The 23,034-nt window shown below is 39.9% G+C and overlaps 2 protein-coding genes across 4 annotated transcripts; both read right to left on the reverse strand.

Annotated features, from left to right (window-relative positions):
• Positions 1 to 3,391: 3,391 nt before the first annotated feature.
• Positions 3,392 to 5,065, reverse strand: LOC137935966 (2-alkenal reductase (NADP(+)-dependent)-like). 3 transcript variants are annotated; one of them, XM_068780419.1, is made up of 6 exons: positions 4,983 to 5,065; positions 4,680 to 4,913; positions 4,397 to 4,586; positions 4,132 to 4,298; positions 3,979 to 4,040; positions 3,392 to 3,895 (listed from the first exon to the last, which is right to left on the reverse strand). In XM_068780419.1, exons 1-6 carry the CDS (start codon positions 5,040 to 5,042, stop codon positions 3,496 to 3,498), a joined length of 1,113 nt encoding a protein of 370 aa, XP_068636520.1. In that variant the 5' UTR covers positions 5,043 to 5,065; the 3' UTR covers positions 3,392 to 3,495. The 3 variants fall into 3 exon arrangements, with proteins under 3 accessions (XP_068636520.1, XP_068636519.1, XP_068636521.1); XM_068780418.1 differs by having other exon boundaries at positions 3,979 to 4,061; XM_068780420.1 differs by having other exon boundaries at positions 3,979 to 4,061; positions 4,680 to 4,891; positions 4,983 to 5,033.
• Positions 5,066 to 5,432: 367 nt separating this feature from the next.
• Positions 5,433 to 6,911, reverse strand: LOC137937856 (2-oxoglutarate-dependent dioxygenase 19-like). Its single transcript, XM_068783038.1, has 4 exons — positions 6,663 to 6,911; positions 6,339 to 6,574; positions 5,861 to 6,188; positions 5,433 to 5,768 (listed from the first exon to the last, which is right to left on the reverse strand). The coding sequence occupies exons 1-4, from the start codon at positions 6,909 to 6,911 to the stop codon at positions 5,523 to 5,525; spliced, it is 1,059 nt and encodes a 352-aa protein (XP_068639139.1). The 3' UTR covers positions 5,433 to 5,522.
• Positions 6,912 to 23,034: the final 16,123 nt, after the last annotated feature.

Below are 23,034 nucleotides of genomic sequence, written 5' to 3' on the forward strand. Positions count from 1 at the left end.
CCCTTTCGTAGCATCCTCTCAGGCTCAATCTCTCTCCTCTCTCCAATTCTCCAACTTCTTGGAACCTGGTCAAACTCCTACTGTCTTGTCCCCATCTCCTCCGGTGCCTCATTCCCCGCACATTACTCCTTCCGGCTCTCGTCCCTGTGTTATTTGTTCTGATCCTGTGGATGAGATTTTGCAAGCAACTGATTCGCTTACAGGACCGCCTCTGCCGCCTGCTGATTCCGGTCCAACTGGAACCCCTGCTCCTGTTGACTCACTCCCGATGCAGTCTCATCCTATGCTCACACGTGCTCAGGCTGGAATTTTTAAACCTCGTCACTAGGCTGATCTTGCCTACTCTGGCTCTTCTGGTCTCCTTTATGCTCTCTTGACAGCTACTGCGCCCAAAGGGTTCAAATCAGCTGCCAAGAATCCTGCCTGGCTAGCCGCTATGGATGAAGAAATTCAAGCTCTACAAAATAACCGTACCTGGCTCTTGGTTCCTCAACTGGCTCATTCCAATATTGTGGGTTCTAAATGGGTATTTCGGGCCAAATACTTGCCTGATGGTTCTATTGAGCGCTTCAAGGCTCGTCTCGTCACAAAGGGGTTCACAGAAGTCCCAGGTCTTGATTACACTGACACTTTCAGTCCTGTCATCAAAGCTATCACTATTCGGGTTGTGCTCTCTATTGCTGTCACAAATCGCTTGTCTCGCCGTCAATTGGATGTCAAAAATGTTTTCCTAAATGGTACTCTAAATGAACAAGTCTATATGGAACAGCCACCAGGGTATATTGATAAGCGCTTTCCTGATCATGTTTGCAAGCTTCAGAAAGCTCTCTATGGCCTCAAACAAGCTCCTCGAGCCTGGTTTCAGCAGTTCAGCTGTTTCCTTATTCATCTTGGCTTTTACTGTAGCCGTGCTGACCCTTCGCTCTTCGTCTTTCATCGGCACTCTGACATCCTCTATTTGCTCTTATATGTCGATGACATTATTATTACAGGCAATAATCCCTCTCTTCTTGATAGCTTTGCCACCAAGCTTCATTCTGAATTTGCTACTAAGGACTTGGGTCACTCAGCTATTTTCTTGGTCTTGAAGCTACACCAACCGCTGATGGCCTATTTCTCAGTCAGTTGAAATATGCATGCGACATCCTTGCCCGGGCTAAATTACTTGAGAGCAAGCCTGTGCACACTCCTATGGTGGTTTCTCAGCAGTTATCCTTTGTTGGTCCGTTGTTCTCGGACCCCACTCTTTATCGCTTCCTTGTTGGTGCTCTTCAGTATTTGACCATCACGTGTCCTGATATTGCTCATGCTGTCAACTCAGTCAGTCAGTTTTTACACTCTCCCACTACTGACCACTTTCTTGTTGTTAAACGCATTCTTCGGTATGTCAAAGGTACTCTCCATTATGGTTTGTCCATTCGTCCATCCGCTTCACCGGGAACTTTAGTTGCTTATTCTGATGCTGACTGGGCCGGATGTCCTGACACTCGCCGCTCCACCTCAGGTTACTCTATTTACCTTGGTGATACCTTAGTCTCATGGAGTGCCAAGAAGCAACCTACAGTTTCTCGTTCCAGTTGTGAGTCTGAATATCGTGCTCTTGCTCTCACGGCCGCTGAACTTATCTGGCTCACCCATCTTCGTGATCTCAGAGTTTCCCTCCATGAGCGGCCACTTCTCTTATGCGATAACAAAAACGCTCTCTTCCTGAGTTCAAACCCTATTGTCCACAAGCGGGCCAAACATGTTGAGTTAGACATTCATTTTTTACAAGAACTTGTTGTTGCTGGTAAGATTCGCACTCAATACGTGCCCTCTCACTTACAAGTTGCAGATATCTTCACCAAAAGCGTCTCTCGGACTCTCTTTCAGTTCTTTCGATTCAAGCTACACGTCTGTCCTAATCCGACGCTCAGCTTGCGGGGGGCTGTTGAAGATAATGCCAAAACAGAACACTGCACTGTTTAGGACATTCAATTACAGAGGATTATGCTCCACAATTACAGGAGCTAATCAAACCCCATCATACCTATTTTGTACAAATCACAATTTCTGTAATCAATTGTAATATCTGTAATTGATATACATACATCTATAAATTAATAGAAGAACTCACCCGAGAGTGTGGTGAATTTTCCAATCTTCTCAATCTTCTCACTTTGGTCATGGAAGCTTTGTCCTTGAAGTAGCCTATGATGTCGCGGAAGCTGGCAGACCTACCCATTAGGTTAAGAGAGAAATCAGAGAAGAAAAGAGAGGAGACTTCATAATGAAGGTTCTTAGCTAGTTCTGTGACGTATGGAGATAAACACTACAAAGAAGTTTTCAATTATAAGGATAGTAATCACCGATCAGACATTTATAACAATGATCATGACTGTTGATGGTTGGACAACAGTTCTGCCGACGGTCAAAAGTAGATTATTCACCTTCAGAGTTTATTTAAACGGATGAAACAGGTGAGATCTAACCATAATAATGTTTATTCCTGCAGTTCGTTTTGTTGCAACTTGCAGCATCTGATCAGCTTAATTTGAACAATTAATGGAGTAGAATGCTTGCCAGAATTTGCCATTTTTAACATTCCAATTTTTTTTTTCCCCCATAAACCAGAAATTGCTAGATGCTTCAATGAATACTGAGGGCCAAAACGGAGCAATATTCCTAAAAGTTATTACGATCGGAGAAACGTATCCCTGAATGAAGCAAGACGACCGGCAAAACAACCGTTTTGCAAAACACAGCGGAGAAACATCTACTCATCTCTGTCTTTCAGTTTCTGACGTGGTTGATATGTTGCTTTCCAAATAAGTGCCGAAGCAAAACCTTTAGAGCAGCTTCATATTTTTTTCTATGGTTCCTACTTACAGTACAGAAAGGACAACGTAACCACCCATTTGTAAAGTGAAGCCGACTACACAGGATTTCAATTACCTCCTAAAACAAAACGAAAATTGGTGTCAAGATTTAAGAAGGTTTAAGTAATCTGATGATAGGAACTGCTTAACAGTGCTCTACTCGAAGGAATCTGACACTTGTTGGTGGCAGCTTCATAGTACTCAAGTTGTTCTTGTTCCTCCCACCTTGGTCCATCATAGCATTTTTGTATTTTAGAATACATATTTTGTATATATTCAATCGTATAAATATCATTTTAATATTTTATTTTTATTAAATATTTTAAAAGACTATTGACATACTCTATCCCTTCTCTCATGAACTAGGAAGCATTAAGCTCAGCTTAATAAAGTCTTGATGATCCATTAATTTAAACCCTGATAGGAGGGTTCAAATGCATACAGTGGATTCGAAAGATTTTCAAAACCAGGTGCCTTGGCTACATATACTTCATCTTTTAGGAGTACATTTGGAAAAACAAACGTTACATCTATTTAAGGGCTTCTCTAAAATATTTCCAATCTATTTGAGAGATAAATGCTTGATTTACTTCTCTAAAACCATGAGTATTGATAAGACCTTGGTTTATTGCAAAAGCTAGGTGTGCTTAACATTAATCACGTCGGGAGCGACTGCAACTACTTGTTTCCCAACATTTTGTCCGTTCAAGAGCCCAATCAGAGCTGCTGGAGCTCTCTCGATGCCTTCAGCCATGTCTTCCAGATAAACTATCTTCCCTTGCCTCAAATACTCTCTCATTTCCTCATAAAACTCTGGGTACTTGTGAAAATGGTCTGCGATCATGAAGCCTTCCATCCGTATACGCCTTGTAACAACGCAGAACAAGCTATGGACGCCTTCATGCTTCTCCAGATTGTACTGGGAGATCATCCCTGACATTGCAATTCGACCACATAGTCTCATGTTCCGGAGAACTGCATCGAGCATTGGCCCGCCGACGTTGTCGAAGTATATGTCGATACCTTCTGGGAAATGCCTGAAGGCACATTTGAACCGTTCAAAACAAAGTAATGATCTTTGGTTAAAAACTACTGGCATGAATGAGAAATGCAGACGGACCTCTTCAGAGCCGCGTCCAAATCTGGTTCTTCTTTATAGTTGAAGGCATCATCGAACCCCAGCTTAGTTTTCAGTAAATCAACCTATCAGTTGGAATAAAGAGACGATCATCGAACCCTTAATAAACTGGATTGTTTATTAATGAAAAATTACCTTTTCCGTAGAGCCGACACTTCCAACCACATAGCAACCCATCAACTTAGCAAACTGGCCAACGAGATGTCCAACAGCACCAGAAGCACCAGAAACAAAGACATATTCACCTTTCTTCGGGGAGCAGATTTCGTAAAATCCAACATAAGCTGACAAACCGGGCATTCCTACAGATTAAGAAGCAAGAGAGTTCATCCGTATTAACCATTGAGCCCAGTTTCTTATTCTCAGAAGCTCTTGAAATGAAGCTGCAATATATTCTCACCAAGAATTCCAGTATAGTAAGAAAGTGGTAAATCGATATCTTCGATTTTAAACAGAGAGAAGGCATGAGTGAAGGGCCCGGAAAGAAGACTGAACTCCTCCCATGTCGTAATACCCCACAACAGGTCACCTTCTTCAAGATCAGGATGCGTCGAATCCACAACCTGAACCACTCCAAAACCTGCTAAAGGCTGCAGCACAGCGAGATTAGAATATTTTCAGAAAGAGAAAATACTATTTATGCCTGGAAATTTGAAACATGTACTCCCCAAATGAGTAGTTACCGATCCAAGCTCGAAAGGAGGAAAGCAGCATTCAGTATCCGGGCTCATTCGGAGCCGCATGAAGGGATCGCAAGAAAGGTAAAGATTCCTGACCAGAACAGCCGTGCAACCTTCCGGAACCTTCAATTTCATCAGTCTTGATGTCAAGACCATGTCAGATTCTTTTGGTAACCCCTCGGCAAATTCTCTAAAGATAATCTGTTTGTTGGTTACTTGTTCGGCCACAGTTTGTCCCTGCAAAATGTAGTCGATTTATTCCATGACGCTTCGTGGAAAAACCTGAAAGATTTAGAGGGAAATTACCATGTCTTCATGAGTCGTAGGCGACTTGAGGAAACCACCAGAATCAAGAGCCATCGACATTGTTTCTTTCTCTCTGCGCCTATGAGCCGAAAGAGGCCTCTCACCCTTTAATAGACTTTTCTCTAATAAATCTCTCTCTTGGTAGGGAATGCTCAAACGTCTTGGACCATTCGTGATTCACGTGAAAAAAAACCCTTGTATGGTTGTAGCTTTGGAACAAAGTAACGGGAAAGGCTACTCAAATGCAGCCCTAGGTAACTTGGAATGATGTCGAATTCAACAAAAATACAAATAACTTCTGCCCATAAAATTATTATCTCTTTGGCTTCTCTGACTCAAACTTATGAATAAATTTATGACAAAAATACATGAAAGCAACATCCCTTGGAACGGTGGATGTTAGAGTTTAGCTTTCTGCTACCTAACATATCGGTATTCTGAATAATATTAGGTACGCGTTTGACAATACTCCGACCCTCAACGCAGGACCAAGACAAGAGGTGTCCCAAGTCTTTTAACTTTTACAATCCAACGAACACTTTAGAGTCTAACCAAATCCAAGCAAGACTTTCCATCAAGCCTGTGGCTCTGCTGAAACTGCAAGTACTCTCTATATTTCATTTCACGGTATGCAGGAGGGTGGAGCTCGGACTCAACCAGTGCCGGGGCCGGAGCAACAAGGCTGTCCAGAGGTGGTCCGGTTGCTATGCCGATGGATATCCTCGTTCCTTCATTGTTCACCATGGCTCGGTGCAGAACACTCTTGTACCTTCCATTGCTCACTATCTGCCCAGAAAAATATCTAGAATAAGATCGGCCTTCCTGGTTCTCCTTTTCCAGTATCTTTAAAAAAAAAAAAGAGCAATAACTTGATATACCTCAAGGTGATCTCCTATATTCACTAAGAAAGAGTTGGGAACCGACTGTATCTGGACCCACAGTCCATCGTGCAGCACCTGGAGCCCATCGCCGCGATTCTCAATCAAAATTGTCAGTAACCCATGATCAGAGTGAGATGGCATGCCAAGTGCGAGCTCAGGCTGTGGGCAAGGTGGATATAGATTGCATGCGAGTACCTGCAACCCCTGGTCGAGACCTAAAGCTTTCTCGATGTAACCTTCATCTAATCCCAAGCTCTCTGATATTCCTCCGAGTAAAATTCTAGCCATCTTTCTTAAAGTTGTTGAATACTCGAATGAGATTTCTCTGATAAAATAAAAAAAAGATTACGATTATATTATTATACGTAAAAATATGATATCCATGAGGTGGTAGTTGAAAAGACGATATATATATAAAGTAATTGAAATGACCCTAACTTTTTTAAACATGTTTCCTATCTGGGTGATTAAATACCTGAAATTCGACGGTTTCGAAGGGGAATGGAAGTTGGGATGCACGAACATCTTAACAAAATCCCTCCAGTACGAAAGCTTCTCCACTGAAGTGTTGAAACTAGTCCCACATCGTATGGGATCCAACAGGTCCTTCCCTGCATACTCCCTCTTCTCCTCTTCCGGCATATTGAAGAAGGCCGTGCATACCTCCATCATGGCCTCCCTCAGTTCCTCCGGCACCCCGTGATTTATCACCTGTTATCCGTATATACTTCTCATCACCAAACGACTTGGAAAAGAAAATGTATCATCTATTGCAGACAATAATATATCACAGGCTTACCATGAAGAATCCCCATTCACGGCAAGCATCACCGAGGTCCCGAACAACCTGTGAGCGTTGAGCTGGATTACCAGAGGAAAAAAGGGAGAAATCGATGGTGGGGATAGAGACAGACGGGGCACGAACGAGTGGGTCCTCGGTAGCCGGGAGAACATATCTCAATGGAAGTTCAGTGAGAGTGAAAGAATCCGTGAGATGTTTGACGGTGCTACTGGGAAGGGGCTGAACATGACTGGGAGGCGAGGCCATTGCTGATACTCTGTCAGAGTGTGTGCGTCTGTGTATGGATTTGCTTAAAAAGTTCAATCCCAGGTACTGGAAACTTGATGGTCAGGCTGCAGTCTGCATCTTGATGGTCCTTGCATCGTTCGGAGCCACTCGTGTCTGTCAATCTCTGCAGCACGACATCGTGTATTGTCCGACAGATAGGAGCAGCTCTAGGAAGAAATTATTTTCGGTGGAAAAGTCGGGTAGGACTCGTATTTCATATGAGTTAGAAGATGATGAAAGGAGAACTACTTGCTTTTCACGTGATGAAAGGACAAACTGGTGCTTCTTTCACATGAATAAGCACGAGAGAACTGTATTACATCATGAAAGGAGAGATTAGGACTTCATATAGAGTCCACATGTTTCTCATGTTCACTAAACGGAAGGAGAGACTGAGGCAGATGAAAAGTCCCATTCAGTCAATCTACGGCTCCTGTCTCTTCTGAAAATCAAGCCTATCCTTTCAACTAAAACTCATCTTCTCATCTAGAGTAGGGCACCTCTACTTAGTCCAAACGAAGAACTACAACCCCCAAAGTTCTCGATAATCCCCCTAATCAACTGCAAGTAAGCGACTTGCTGCTTTTTGCCTCTCCTAATTTCTATCCATAACCCATTCAGTTGCTGCCTCAGTTAATTAAGGTCATTTCCAGGAGTCTGCCCTACCCAACCATTCCCCTACCTTGACCCACTATCCATCAAGCTATTCTGAAATGATGTTTCACCTCAATAATACGCGCAGACCCCATATCCATCAACCACACTGAAGAAACACCTTACCGAATATTTCAAATCAAACTCGATGAGTCTGTCTTGGACTATAAATTGCTTTACAAAGTCTACGATGAAAGAGAGATCAATTCTGAATCACAACCACAAAAAAGTTAGAAAGAGAGGTCAATTCTGATTCACAACCACAAAAAAGTTTGAAAGAGAGGTATATAAATTGCTTTTGGAAGTCTACGTTGAAAGAGAGATCAATTCTGATTCACAACCACAAAAAAGTTTGAAAGAGAGGTCAATTCAGATTCACAACCACAAAAAAGTTTGAAACAGAGGTCAATTATGATTCACAACTAACAAAAAGTAAGATAAATATTGAATTAAGATGAACCATATGTGAAAAAGTCTCAGCATAATCCACATATTAATCTAGGTATAGCCCTTGGCAACCAAGCAAGCGTTATATCAATTTATAGAACCCTCTTAAGTTGTATTTCATTCTATAGACACACAGAACTACCAACAGGTAAATCAAATAACTCTCAAGTACCCTGAGAAATCAATGCATCCATCTAGTCATCCATAGTAGGTTTCCACTAATTGGACAATAATGCTTCCGACACAAACTTAAGAATAGAAATAGTAGACAAAGAAGAGACAAAAACACAAAATGAAGGAGACAAATGAGAATAGGTAATGTATTCTGACATATGATACCCAACACTATGCTTCAAGCGAGAACCGTGTGCAAGAAAATTGGAAGAGGAAGATAAAAAAACAAGTATGAACTTACTAGATCCACCGCCGAAGAGATAGTCATGGGAACGAGCAAAAAGAGAGGCTTCATCACCAATAACTCTATAGGACTATCCTTTGTAAGACTAGTGATACAAACATTTATTCATTTCCATTATTTTGATGATAATAAAATGGATAGGTTGACCGTCTGCTACTAACGGTGTTATCAATTTATTTTAGACTCATACCTCCCAACAAAAATATTGTAAAGTTTAATAGCAAAAGCTCAAGAAAAAAAAATCAATCAAGTTGCCAAGTCAAAACCCGAAGAAAAGAAAAAATACATTGAAGATTATTGTTGAGAAGAATAACTTAAACAAAGAAGAAGATCAAAGACTTGAAAACTTAATAGTAAAAGTCAAATAAAAATATCTCAAGAACTCTAGCCATGTAAAGAAATAGTCAAGCAAACTTCAATTCTTAAACACATTTATGTTATGTAGCTTTAAAGCATAAAAATATTTCAACACCATATTTTAATCAAATGTTTATATATTAACAATTCTTAGCCGCATTTATGTTATGGATCTTTAGTGTATGAAACGATTTTAAAATAGTATATTGGCATATGACATGATCGATCAACCTACATGGGCTTGATCCATCACCCAAAATGTAGTATGGCATAACCTATAAAGCATGATTGATCATCCCATGTTGCATAATCGATCATACTACATAGCCAATTCTATAAAATATGATCGATCAATCAAATTGGGTTTATCAATCAATGAGTTTTCTAGAAGGTTGAAAACTCATTGATTGATGTACTGATCGATCAATAGGCTTAGGAAACCTAAAACATATAGCCATTATATATGGTTAATACAACATACTTTCCAGTGATTGATCAATACTTTTTGTAACTTTTTGTTAATGGGCAAAAATTGCTAGTTTTTGTAACATACCAAAACTCTAAATAACTGTTTTTGAGATTCAAATTCCTATTTTACCTATAGAAGAGAAAACCAAAAAATTCCAAATCTTTCTTTTTTCTTCACTCTCTTTGTATTCAAAGTTCCATCAAGCTCCTATACATCTCATATCTCAGGCTTAAAGTTTTGGAGGATTGGATATCACTTGGAAAAGGACTGTCTTCGGAAACAAAATCGTAAGTTTATTTTAATCTTTTGTATTTTATACTTTCTTTCAGAAGTTCCCTAGTACTTCAAAGCTAGAAAAATGGGTATTTTAGAGCCTGAAATCAAGAAAGGGAGTGTTATATGGAGCTGAAATCTAATTTGTATTGAATCTCTTGGGGAGAGATCAAATCTACAATTAGGAATTACACATGGTTTACAAAGAGTCAGAATATCTTTGTATTTTTCAATTAATAAAGCAATTAGTAGATTTTTTTCAAGCAAGGGTTTTTGGGTAGTGACTACTTTTAGGGGAACATTGAGAACAAAAAATATTCTCCTATGGCATATATTTATTTTATTATTTGTCAAATTTTACTTTAGCACACCATGCACATTAAAGTTTTAACTTAAAATCTCAAGTTACCCTCCTCTTGAGAATCCACCTGGGTCAATATCCTCCAATAGACCAGCAATAGCACCTCCCCCTAACTAGAAGTAGTATTTGTAGGTACAAGAACAAGCAAAGACATATAGGGAACTAGAAGACGTAAGACAAGATGAACCAAAGTATGAAATATGCTAAAACAAAATGACATCAATAGGAATGAAAATTTTTGAAGAACGAGGATCATAACAGTGATATCTCTTTTGGGTGAGAAAATACCCAAAACACACATTTGATTGCACATGGATACCATTTATTCATCAAAATGCTTACCTGAACAAAGCAAGTCCAACTAAACACACAACGGCAACTCAAATAACCGAAAATGATGCTAAAGAACCCAAAAATGAATTTGGGCATACAAAATAGATGAAGGAACCATGTTAATCAAGTAACATGCAATAAGAAATGCTTCTCCCCAAAAAATACATTGAAACGCATATATGAAAAAATAACAAGAGAGCAACATTAAGCAAAATGTTTGTTCTTTCTCTCGGTCACTCCATTCTACTGGGAAATATACACACACACAGTCTGGTAAATAATATCATGCAAAGAATAAAAATAAGCAAATTTGGAATTGATGTATTTTTACCATTATTAATTCATATGCAAATTTTGAATAGAAATATCAAACAGTGTTTTTAGTTCACAATGAAATTGATTAAATATGCCAAACACTTATATCTTTGTCTTTAACAAATAAACCCAAATGGTTTAGCTAAAATAATCAATAAAGGTCACAAAATACTAACAAATAAAAAGATTAGTAACCAACATGGATCCCAAACCTTAGAATGAACAAAATGAAATGGAGAACTCTTATCATCAACCCTATGAAAATAGGGAGAATGTGTTAGGGAATCCCTATGTTTGAAAAGTCAAGGGATATATAGGGAATTTTTTTTGTTTCTTTATGAGGTTGGAGTGTGGAACACTCAAACTCATTAAATTCTTCCTTAGTTTTTATTTCCCTTCCCTCCCGACGATTTTGGATTGCCGTGCGTGATTTTTGACAATGCGAAAAAACCAGAGAAACAGAAACGTTCGGATTTTTTTCCTTTGAAGCTCTTTGAAGATTTGTTTTTCAGAGAGAGAGAGAAAGCTTCGTGCTTCAAGTTTGTACGACCGATAGAGTGAGAAATCACTTCCTTTCCCGTCGAGATGTTGCTGCAGAAATAGAGCTCTCTGCTTGCCGTCGTTGTGCTGCTCTGGCGTTGCGTGATTCCTCTCGTTGGCATCTCTATCCTCAGTGTAGAGTGAGAGAGACCAGAGAAGGAAGAAGGGCGTTGTATCCTCAGTGTAGAGGGAGAGAGAGAAGGAGAGGAAGAAGGAACGCCTCCGCAGAGGCGTTGACTGGTTTGTTTTATTACTGACCGTGTGCTGTTTGTTTCATGTTGTTTCTGACCGGTGCTATTTGGGTGTCGGCGAGTCTCAGGTCTTTATACAAGTTACATTGTTCCTTCTTTTACAAATCTGTATTTATTTATCTGCAGTGGTAGATTAATGTATGGATTGTATGGATAAAAAATTGTAAACATTGAGCGATATTCCCTATTAAAGAATTATCATCAGTAGCTGTGGACGTAGCCCGATTTGGGTGAACCACGTTAAATCTATGTATTTAATTTTGCTCCCTAGATATAATTTGATTTGTATAATCCTATCAAATTGGTATCAGAGCTTGGTTATACAGAAAGTCAAATTTGAGTGGGAGCAATGGTTGCAGATGAAGGGAAGTTAAAAATTGAAAAGTTCAATGGGTCAGATTTTAGTTTCTGGAAAATGCAGATAGAGGATTATCTGTATCAGAAAAATTTATACCTACCGCTTGATGGAGTCAAGCCAGACAGTATGAAGGATGAAGAGTGGAACCTCCTTGATAGGAAAGCCCTTGGATTCATCCGACTGTCATTATCCCGCAATGTTGCATTTAACATAGCAAAAGAGAAGACCACAACGGGTCTCATGAAGGCTCTCGCAAATATGTATGAGAAGCCGTCAGCCTCAAATAAGGTGCATTTGATGAGGCGACTATTCAATTTGCGGATGACAGAAGGAGCATCAGTAGCTCAACATATAAACGAACTCAATATCATTACATCCCAATTGAGTTCAGTCGAAATTGAATTCGACGATGAAGTACAAGCATTGATACTTTTGTCTTCCTTGCCAGAGAGTTGGAATGCCACTGTTACAGCAGTGAGCAGTTCATCAGGAAGCAATAAGTTAAAATTCAATGATGTACGTGATCTAGTTCTCAGTGAAGAGATCAGAAGAAAATCGTCGGGTGAAGGGACGATTTCTTCAGCATTGTCTACAGAGGCAAGAGGAAGAACAGGAGAAAATAGACCAGGAAGGTCAACTCATCGAGGCACTTCTCAAAATAGAAGGTCTCAATCAAGAAACCCAAACAGACCTCAGAATAGAAGGTCTCAATCCAGGAACCCAAATAGATCTCAGAACTCAAATGTCAAGTGTTGGAACTGTGGGAAAAACGGGCACTACAAAAGTCAATGTAATAGTGCACCGAAGGATCAGGAGGCGAAGGTAGAAGCAAATGTTGCTCCCTCCTCAGGGAATGATGCTGCATTGATATGCTCTCTGGAGAGCAAGGAGTCTTGGGTATTAGACTCTGGAGCATTGTTCCATGCTACCTCGCAGAAAGAGCTCTTTGAGAAATATGAGTCCAAGAACCTTGGTAAGGTATATCTCGGTGATGATCAACCGTGTGATATAGTAGGCAAAGGTGTAGTGAAGATCTAGTTGAATGGGTCTGTATGGGAGCTGAAAAATGTCAGGCACATTCCTGACCTGAGAAAGAACTTAATCTCAGTAGGGCAGCTAGCCAGTGAAGGCTACACCACAACCTTCCATGGTGATGATTGGAAGATTGCGAAGGGTGCATTGGTGGTTGCACGAGGAAAGAAGAGTGGTACTCTCTACATGACAGCATAAGCATGTTGTACCATTACTGCTGCAACAAGCAACCAAGGTTCCAACCTGTGGCACCAGATACTAGGCCACATGAGTGAGAAAGGAATGAAGATTATGCATTCCATGGGGAAATTATCAGAGCTACAATCAGTAGAAATTGATATGTGCGAGGATTACATACTTGGAAAACAGAAGAGAGTTAGGTTTCAGACACATGGCAGAGCTCCGAAGAAGGAAAGGCTAGAGCTCGTCCATTCTGATGTCTGGGGGACAACAACTATTTCATCCATTGGTGGAAAACACTACTTTGTGACATTCATCGATGATCATTCACGGAAGGTATGGGTTTACTTCCTAAGTCACAAGTCTGAAGTGTTTGATACCTTCAGAAGATGGAAAGCCATGGTTGAAAATGAAACAGGACTTAAGATCAAAAAGTTGAGAACTGATAATGGTGGTGAATATGAAGACACCAGATTCAAGAAGTTCTGTTATGATAATGGGATCCGCATGGAGAGAATCGTGCCAGGTACGCCTCAACACAATGGTGTAGCTGAGCGTATGAACAAAACTTTGACTGAGAGAGCCAGAAGTATACGTATGCAGTCAGGCCTACCAACGCACTTCTGGGCAGAAGCAGTCAACACAGTAGCTTATTTGATCAACCGAGGTCCATCAGTTCCACTGGAATACAGAATACCAGAAGAGGTATGGAGCGGAAAAGAAGTAAGACTCACACCTTAAAGTTTTCGGTTGTATGGCGTATGTGCATATCAGTGATCAAGGCATGAATAAGCTTGATCCCAAATCCAAGAAATGTACCTTCATCGGTTATGGCGAGGATGAATTTGGATATCGCATATGGGATGATGAAAACAAAAAGGTGATTCGCAGCAGGGATGTGATTTTCAGTGAAAGGGTGATGTACAAGGACAGACACACTACAGATGATAATAACTCACTAGAGAGTGAGCTTGTATATGTAGATTTGAATGATGTCCCAGATGACTCTGTAGAAAGCCCTCAGACAGAAGAATCTGTTGAACAGAGTAGTGCACACCAGTCCGACATATTACAGTCCCCTGTTCCAGCTCCGATATTGAGAAGATCTTCTCGACCTCATGTGCCTAATAGGAGATACATCAATTATCTATTGTTGACTGATGGAGGAGAACCTGAATGCTATGAAGAGGCATGTCAGACTGAAGATGCTAGCAAGTGGGAGCTTGCTATGAAAGATGAGATGAATTCTTTAATCTCAAACCAGACATGGGAACTAGTTGAGTTACCCATAGGGAAGAAGGCACTCCATAACAAATGGGTGTATCGGGTGAAAGAGGAGCATAATGGCTCTAAGAGATACAAAGCCCGATTGGTTGTCAAAGGATTCCAACAGAATGAAGGAATCGATTACACTGTCATCTTTTCTCCCGTTGTGAAGCTCACCACTATCAAAACAGTGTTGAGCATTGTTGCCATTGAAGATCTCTATCTAGAGCAGTTAGATGTGAAAACTGCATTTCTTCACGGAGACTTAGATGAGGAGTTATATATGCATCAACCAGAAGGTTTCTCAGAAAAGAAGAAAGAGAATATGGTGTGCAAACTCCAAAAGAGCCTATATGGTTTGAAACAGGCTCCAAGACAGTGGTACAAGAAGTTTGATAGTTTCATGCATAAGGAAGGTTTCCAGAAGTGCAATGCCGATCACTGTTGCTACTTCAAAAGGTACATATCTAGTTATATCATTTTACTACTTTATGTCGATGATATGTTAGTAGTTGGGTCAGATATGGATGAGATCAGAAACTTGAAACGGCAATTGTCAAAAGAATTTGACATGAAGGATTTGGGTCCAGCTAAGAAGATTCTCGGAATGCAAATCACAAGAGATAAGCAAATTGGAGTATTGCAGTTATCTCAAGCAGAGTACATTACTCGTGTTTTGCAGAGATTCAACATGAGCAATGCCAAGCCAGTTGGCACACCCTTGGACAAACACTTATGTCTATCCAAGGATCAGTCTCCTCACACGGAAGAAGAGAGAGAGCTAATGGATAAGGTTCCATATGCCTCAGTCATTGGAAGTTTGATGTATGCAATGGTCTGTACGAGACCAGATATTAGTCATGCAGTGGGAGCCATTAGCAGATTTATGTCAAACCCAGGTGAGACCTATTGGAAGGCAGTAAAGTGGATCTTGAGATATCTGCGTGGCACCACAGATAAGTGTTTGCACTTTGGCAAAGGTGAATTGCAAGTGCAAGGGTACACAGATGCAGATTTTGCAGGAGAAGTTGATCACCGGAGAAGCACCACTGGTTATGTCTTTACCGTGGGCACAACAGCTGTCAGTTGGATGTCGTAGATACAGAAGATTGTTGCATTATCCACCACTGAAGCTGAATATATAGCTATAACAGAAGCCAGTAAAGAAATGATATGGCTTCAAGGATTGTTAACCGAGCTTGGTTTCGAGCAAAGGATGAATGCCTTGCATAGTGATAGTTAGAGTGTGATACATCTGGCAAAGAATTCTGCATTTCATTCTAGAACCAAGCACATTAGTCTTCGTTATCATTTCATCAGATCTTTGTTAGAGGATGAGGTGTTAATGCTGAAGAAGATCCAAGGTAATAGAAATCCTGCGGACATGCTAACAAAGTCGGTGACTATTGATAAACTGAAGCTATGTTCAGCTTCAGTTGGTCTGCAAGAATGAAGAGACCTAGATAAAGCTACTGCATTGATATGTGTGAAGACAAATTGATATCAGTCTTCAAGTGGGAGATTGTTAGGGAATCCCCATGTTTGAAAAGTCGAGGGATAGATAGAGAATTTTTTTTGTTTCTTTATGAGGTTGGAGTGTGGAACACTCAACCTCATTAAATTCTTCCTTAGTTTTTATTTCCCTTCCCTCCCGATGATTTTGGATTGCCGTGCGTGATTTTCGAAAGTGCGAAAAAACCAAAGAAACAGAAACGTTCGGATTTTTTTTCGTTGAAGCTCTTTGAAGGTTTGTTTTTCAGAGAGAGTGAGAAAGCTTTGTGCTTCGAGTTTACGACCGATACAGTGAGAAATCACTTCCTTTCCCGCCGAGACGTTGCTGTAGAAATAGAGCTCTCTGCTTGCCGTCGTTGTGCTGCTCCGGCGTTGCATGATTCCTCTCGTTGGCATCTCTATCCTTAGTGTAGAGTGAGAGAGACCAGAGAATGAAGAAGGGCGTTGTATCCTCAATGTAGAAGGAGAGAGAGAAAGAGAGGAAGAAGGAACGCCTCCACAGAGGCGTTGACTGGTTTGTTTTATTGCTGACCATGTGGTGTTTGTTTCGTGTTGTTTCTGATCAGTGCTATTTGGGCGTCGGCGAGTCTCAGGTCTTCATACAGGTTACATTGTTCCTTCTTTTACAGATCTGTATTTATTTATCTGCAGTGGTAAATTAATGTATGGATTGTATGGATAGGAAATTGTAAACATTGAACGATATTCCTATTAAAGAACTATCATCAGAAGCTGTGGACGTAGCCCGATTTGGATGAACCACGTTAAATCTGTGTATTTAATTTTGCTCCCTAAATATAATTTGATTTGTATAATCCTATCAGAATGGTGATATTTTCCAACTCATGGGATTCACACTCGAACATCAGACTGTACGAAAAGGAATAAAAAAACTAACAAATCTTTTCAATAGAAAGATGGCCTAGATGAAGATGTCAATCATAAGCTGAAGGAGCACCGACTTGAGCAATAGGTCAATGACACGAATGAGCAATAGAGTAATAAAGTTTTTCCCTCTCATAACCTATACCAAGCATCCACTTTGACAGTAGATCCTTGCAAACACAATAAGAAAAAATGAATGTGACTAAACAATTTAGTTGGGAAGTAAGTTTACTAATAGATAACAAACTCATAGAAAAACAAGGAACATACTAAACAAAAGACAATAATATAGAAGGAGAAGCATGGACAACACCTTTACCACCAATGTCAAACTGAGACCCATCACTAAGTACAATAAACTAAATAGAAGAAGAATGATTAGAAAACAAAAGAAAAGGTGGATTCATTATCTATCATATGGGTTGAGGCACCTGAATCTAGAACTGAAATAGAGCCAAGAGTAACACTAAGGACAATAGTATCTGAATGAACAATAGAGGTACTAGCAGGTACTAGCAGTAAAGAGCATGCTCAACTATAGGACCAACTACTTCCAAGTAGAAAGGCCCACTCTCAATTTCTCAATAAATTTTGATAACTCGTCCACAAAAGTACTATCATCATAACAATTCACTGAACTTTGAGCTACACTATAGTTGGACCAAGTCTGCTTGCCAACACACACCCAGCATTGTGTAGAGATATGCCTAACCTTGCCACAGGTATAAAAAGTTTTATCATGAATATATCGTCCATGGCCTCTACTACCATCTCTACCTCTACCACTTCCTCTACTACGACCACCATTTCAAATGACCTTGAGGTGTATCTTATCAACTAGTTAAACTGGAAGAAGAATATACGGCAACATTATCCTCAAAATTAAGGAACTAAAGGGACAAAACCACCAGGCCTTGTAGTTGTATTTTCAACTCAAAGAACACATGCATAAGCACTAGTGACTAGTGAGAGTAGCTACAAGAGCTCTCAACAACATATAAGCACGAATACTCTCATACTCTCATAGTTTGGGCCCAACCCTAGCAGCTAAAGAACTAATTTCCCATCCTATGTCTGCCTTACAATATGCTTTTGAGTCTAGGCTAAATCCTAGTCAGGAAATTAGTAATTTTGTTGGTTGAGCACATTTTAAGTCACCTCATTCATGTTACTAGAAAGGTAATTAAGTGACCATCAAGCTTTGAGTGATTCAGAGCGAGCTTCACAATGGGACATCCATGTCTTTGTCTAACACATATGTGCATGGGTGTCACATACTTCCTCTATCATTTTTTGAGAGTAGATATACTTCTTACAATATGGAATAAAGACAAAGGGATCTTATCCGATAACTGAAGGGATTATACTAAAATCCCTTATCAGTTTTAACCTAATCGTACTCTTAAAATAGCTCCAAGGAGCATTCATGGGTAAGATTGAAACTAGTAATTCATAAATGAGATTTCAAGCAATATAAATTGGGGGTTTCAAGGAATAAACCTAGAATTATTTTTTCAAACAAAATATACCTAGAAATATGAAATTATGGAGGAATTTTCTTGGGCAGTTCAAGTTCAACTCCCTAAAGAGCCTGCAAACATTCTTCAAAAACGGAAGTAAAATGTAACATCTCATCCTCTACGCCCACCATTTCAATCTCAAAGTCCCGTATGGGGTCAATAAAACCCAAAAGATGTATGCTATTGAAATATAAACACTTGAACGAATAGCTCTTCTTTCTTCCTCACGGAATAACGCACAGACAGGAGAATCGTTTCTCCATCATCAATCCTTTGCCATATTTGATCAAGCACCACCCGATCCACCCTCTTTGTTTTTTCTCACCCTCCACCTCTACCTCCTCCTCCGCTTCATCAACCACCTCCAACTCTCCATTTTGTCTCCGTTCTCCAACATTTGTTTCCGAAACAAATTTTCTTGGATTTTTCTACCGACTATTACAATCTTTATCTCCTCTGATATTCAAGTCCTTTTCTCACCGATAATTGTCGCCATCGGTGCTCCTTTGGCATCACTCCGAGGATCATGACCATCACTTCTCGAATCAATAACGGCCTCCGCTTCATCATTTAATGCTTAGGCAGCGATGAGGAGAAAAGGTGGATATGATGCACGAACTGGAGGAGGCGTATACGTAAGGTTGAGCAGTGATGTTTCATTCCTTGCTTAATTGGTGGGGATGAGAAGGGGGAGGGACTTGTGAAGCTTGACAAGAAGGAGAGACACTGGCAGAAATTGATGGGTATAGGTGGAGGACGAACCAGCCGACGAGGGAGAAACTACGCTCCACAGTTTTCTCTGTTGTGAGGTAGGGGGCGGTAAAAGAACAATCCTAGGGGGCAGCCGCAAGAAAATTGTGTGGAAGATTCATCTGGAAATTTTGGATGATTCCTCAATGATCACCTTCTTTACAGTTATATTTACAGGTTACCAATTCAATTGGAAGAGTTCCTCACAAATGTACACCACATCTAAAACAAATCAATCGAATGCTGTGTCTCAATTTGCCGAACCCCCTGCCAACTAAATTAAACCCACATTGTCCATGGAAGTGGGCACTTTTCATGAATTTTCAGTCTTCACGTTCAATCTCAGAGTCTGGTGTGTGGTGGAATTTGATAGCCGCATCTTGTCAACTGATTCGAAGGTGTTCCGACCATGATCCACGGATACAGGAAAAGTTAAAGGTATAACTCCAAGGTGATCTCCCACGATCACCAGGAAAAAATTGGGTACCGGATTCAACTGAAACCACTTCTCGTTTCAGAGAACTCCAATCCCCCAACGTCGCTCTGCATCAGAACCGTCAAAAGCCCATTACTGGAGTGCTCAGGCTGGCCAATGGCGAGTTGGATTCCACTGGGCGAGGTGGCTTGAAATTTCCTTCAAGAAAGTGAAACCCAGCCTCACCGGGTCTGGCCTCAGTATTTTATTGTACCCTCCATCTTGTACCCATTGAGTTTCTGATACTAATCTAACCAGTGCCGTCGCAAGGCGCTGGATACTCTTGGGAGACTTCACTGTTGGTATAAGGAAAGGTTTTTTACCAAAATAACCAATTTTAAAAACATATTTTGAGTAAAGTTTATTTTGAAAAATACCTAACTTTGACCGGTCTACTGTACACGTATACTGTCAAAGGTGACACATAAACTTTGACTGATTACGTGTCGCCAGGTCATCGGTACATTGTGGTAGATGAACACATCGACTGCCATGTAAGATGCCACATCATTAAATAAAAAATATTTGAATAAATTTTTTTATTTTAAAAATAAAATTTATGAATACACTTTTTATTACCTTATATCTAAAATAATGAATTATTAAAAAATATAATAAATAATTAAAATTTTAACTCTTACTTATTTAACACCTTTTATTATAGATTAAAATATTTATTAATTAAAAATAAAATTTATCATTACACTTTTTATTACTTTATATTTTAAAAAATAAAAAATAAATTAAGTATACTAATTAATTAAAAAATTACTAACAGATTATCAATTTAATTAATTAGTGGCAACAAATCCACTACTTTGGGATTTTACCAGAACTTTCCTAGCATTTCGACTGGGAAGTCAGAATTGGAAAGATTATAGGATTGTTTGAGCTTCTTCTTTACTGAAGATACCATGTGCATGTGGATATGCTGGCGAGGGATTGTTTGCACAGAAGATGATACAGATACAGAATCATAGGTTATTCTCTAATCTTTCTCCATGATTGTCGAGAAGAATAAGAACGTTAAAAAAGAAAGTGAGTTTGAAAAATGAGAGCACATGGGATTCATTCATACGGATTTGATTCTTTGTTTTCATAAATTTTAAAATCTCACTGCCTTCAAATCAAAACCAAAAGTTTGTAAGGAGCAGAGTTGATCCCTTATAAATTACATTAATGAGCCTTGCAATTTGATTTAAACAACACATGGCATTCATGGAGGTTTCGAAGACCGAAATAAGGTGGAAAAACTGGACAAGCAGATTGAAGTTTGAGGATTAGTGATTGAGATCTGCAATTAGATCACCTCAAGAAGACGAGATATCCAGAGTGAGTGAGATTGTGGACCAATTATGGGAATCTGATGATTCAATTTGGTGTATTATCCATGTTATCAAATAAAAATTGAAAAGTGCTTTGATTCCATGTTATCAAATAAAAAATGAAAAGTGCTTTGATTCTCAAAGAAGTTAGAGTCGGCACTTACAAAGATTATTCCCGCATGGAAAATGGAATCAATATATGTCAACTTTAACGGCTAAAGTGCGGGGCGGTTGAGAGGGGGGTTTCTAGGGCAAGGGCGAGGCCAAGGCCGAGCAGCGGCAGTAGGGGAGCGGGCGAGAGGAGAGGAGAGGAGAGGAGAAAGATGGAGGAAGACGGGGTAAATAGTGATGTGGCAATCCTTGTGTTCATCTACCACAATGTACTGATGACATTGTGGCACGTTATCAGTCAAAGCTTACGTGTTACCTTTGACTATATACGTATACAGTGGACCAGTCAAAGTTGGTAATAGTTTCTCAAAATATATTTTTAAAATTGATTATTTTAGTAAAAAAAACCCTAAAAAGAGCGGATGTTACAGATGTGATACCCACCATTTTCTGTAATCTGTGAGTCTTTGTTTGAGTTCCTTGCAGCTGTGGTACCTGGAACTTTGTGGGTGGTCCGAAAAAGTTCACTCGCAAAAGGATCCCAGTGTAATCTTTTTTTGTGAGTGGATCTGAGATTTCCTGGCACACCTTCACCATTGCATTCCTCTCTTTCTCGGGCACGCCGAGGTTTGTTACCTGCAGAAATTAAATCCTTTTGTGGTAGGTCGTTTTTATGGAAAGGAGAAATGGACAAAACGTCATCCTTAGAAGTGTGTTTACCAAGAAGAATTCCCACTGACGACAGGCCTTGTCGAGATCTTGCATGGTTTTGGACCGGTAATGGAGGAGACCCGACGAGAGGAGTTAAAGATCGATGATGGGGATCAAATCTGTTGAGGATATCTCTGGTGAACTCCCCGGCGGCGGCGACTCCTTGCCATGAAAGACGTCGGTGTAGAACTGCGAAAGAAAGTGATAAATTAATGCGAAAATTGCATGCTAGCGGCTAGGAGTACCGGAAGAAGCCTCTAAAGAAGAGAGAACGAGTCGAGGACTCTGGATTAACTGGCTAGGCCAAAAAAATTGAAAAGTAACTTATTTACAGTATCAATCAGGAAGAACAGAAAGCAGCCCCCGCCTTCAATTGCCACCGTCAAACGCTTTTTTAAACCGGTACTGTTCTTTCTTCATTCTTTCACAAAAGTTGGTAGAAATTGGCAGGCCGTAGTAAAATTGCTGGTGAGGAGCCGCTGTCGCTGCAGTCCTAACTAGCTCCTTGAAGTACCAGTACTAGAATTAAACAAGATAAATACAGTACCAAATTAAATGGATTTAACGAAAAGTTAGTTGCTTTCCCTATCTTATTCTCGTATCACTTTTAAGGATATAAAGCAAATGGGTAGAACGTAAGCAGACCAGTCGTCTTCTCCGTTCACGGCAACCAACTACTACTGTCCTACTCTAACCAAGACGGCCAACCAATTCCTTTAATGTCAGTGACTTGTAACCGAGTACCTTCATAAATTCGTTCCAGCACACACATATTTTAATTTTTTCTTAATGGTGTTGTCAAGATAAGAAGACGGGCAGTCCCATCTTCTTTCTAGATTACTCTTCTGTACTTTTGCTTAAAAATATATGAATCAGAAAATGTGTAATTCATTCAGAGAAGTAATAACATAGGAGTCATGTTTCGTTTTCCTTTCAACCTTTAATTCATTCAATTTTTTTCCTTCTTTTATTTTTGAGAGGATTTGATAAAAACCACCACACTTCGAAGGTGGAGTTGATGATCAATTTATAAGTTTTACAATGTCATATACAGAATATTACAATCAATCTGAAATGGAAATTATACAAAGAATTAGCCTGTAATCAGGGCTAATTATCCTCAACGGAATATACAGAAATGGAGCCTTGAATCAAGGTGATATATCTTTAACAGTATCTTCAACACTCCCCCGCAAGCGAAGCATCGGATTGGAACGAACATGAAGCTTGGATCGGAAAAATTCAAAAAGAGGGCGAGAAACACTTTTGGTGAAGATGTCAACAACCTGTAGATGAGAGCGCACAAACTGAGTGCGAAGTTTGCCAGCGACAACAAGTTCCTGAAGAAAATGGTAATCTAATTCAACATGTTTGGTCCGCTTGTGCGAAATAGGATTGGAGCTTAAGATGATAGCATTTTTGTTGTCGCATAAGAGTAGGGGCGGTTGTGGAACTAGGACCTTGAGATCATGCAGAAGATGCGTAAGCCAAATAAGTTCAGCAATGGTCATAGCCAGGACACGATACTCAGATTCACAACTGGAGTGGGAGACAGTGGG

Source organism: Aristolochia californica, unplaced genomic scaffold, assembly GCF_029961685.1.
Source record: "Aristolochia californica isolate CCGP_79_NKW_82.1479 unplaced genomic scaffold, dmAriCali1.0.hap1 SCAF_7, whole genome shotgun sequence".
Lineage (NCBI taxonomy): Eukaryota > Viridiplantae > Streptophyta > Magnoliopsida > Piperales > Aristolochiaceae > Aristolochia > Aristolochia californica.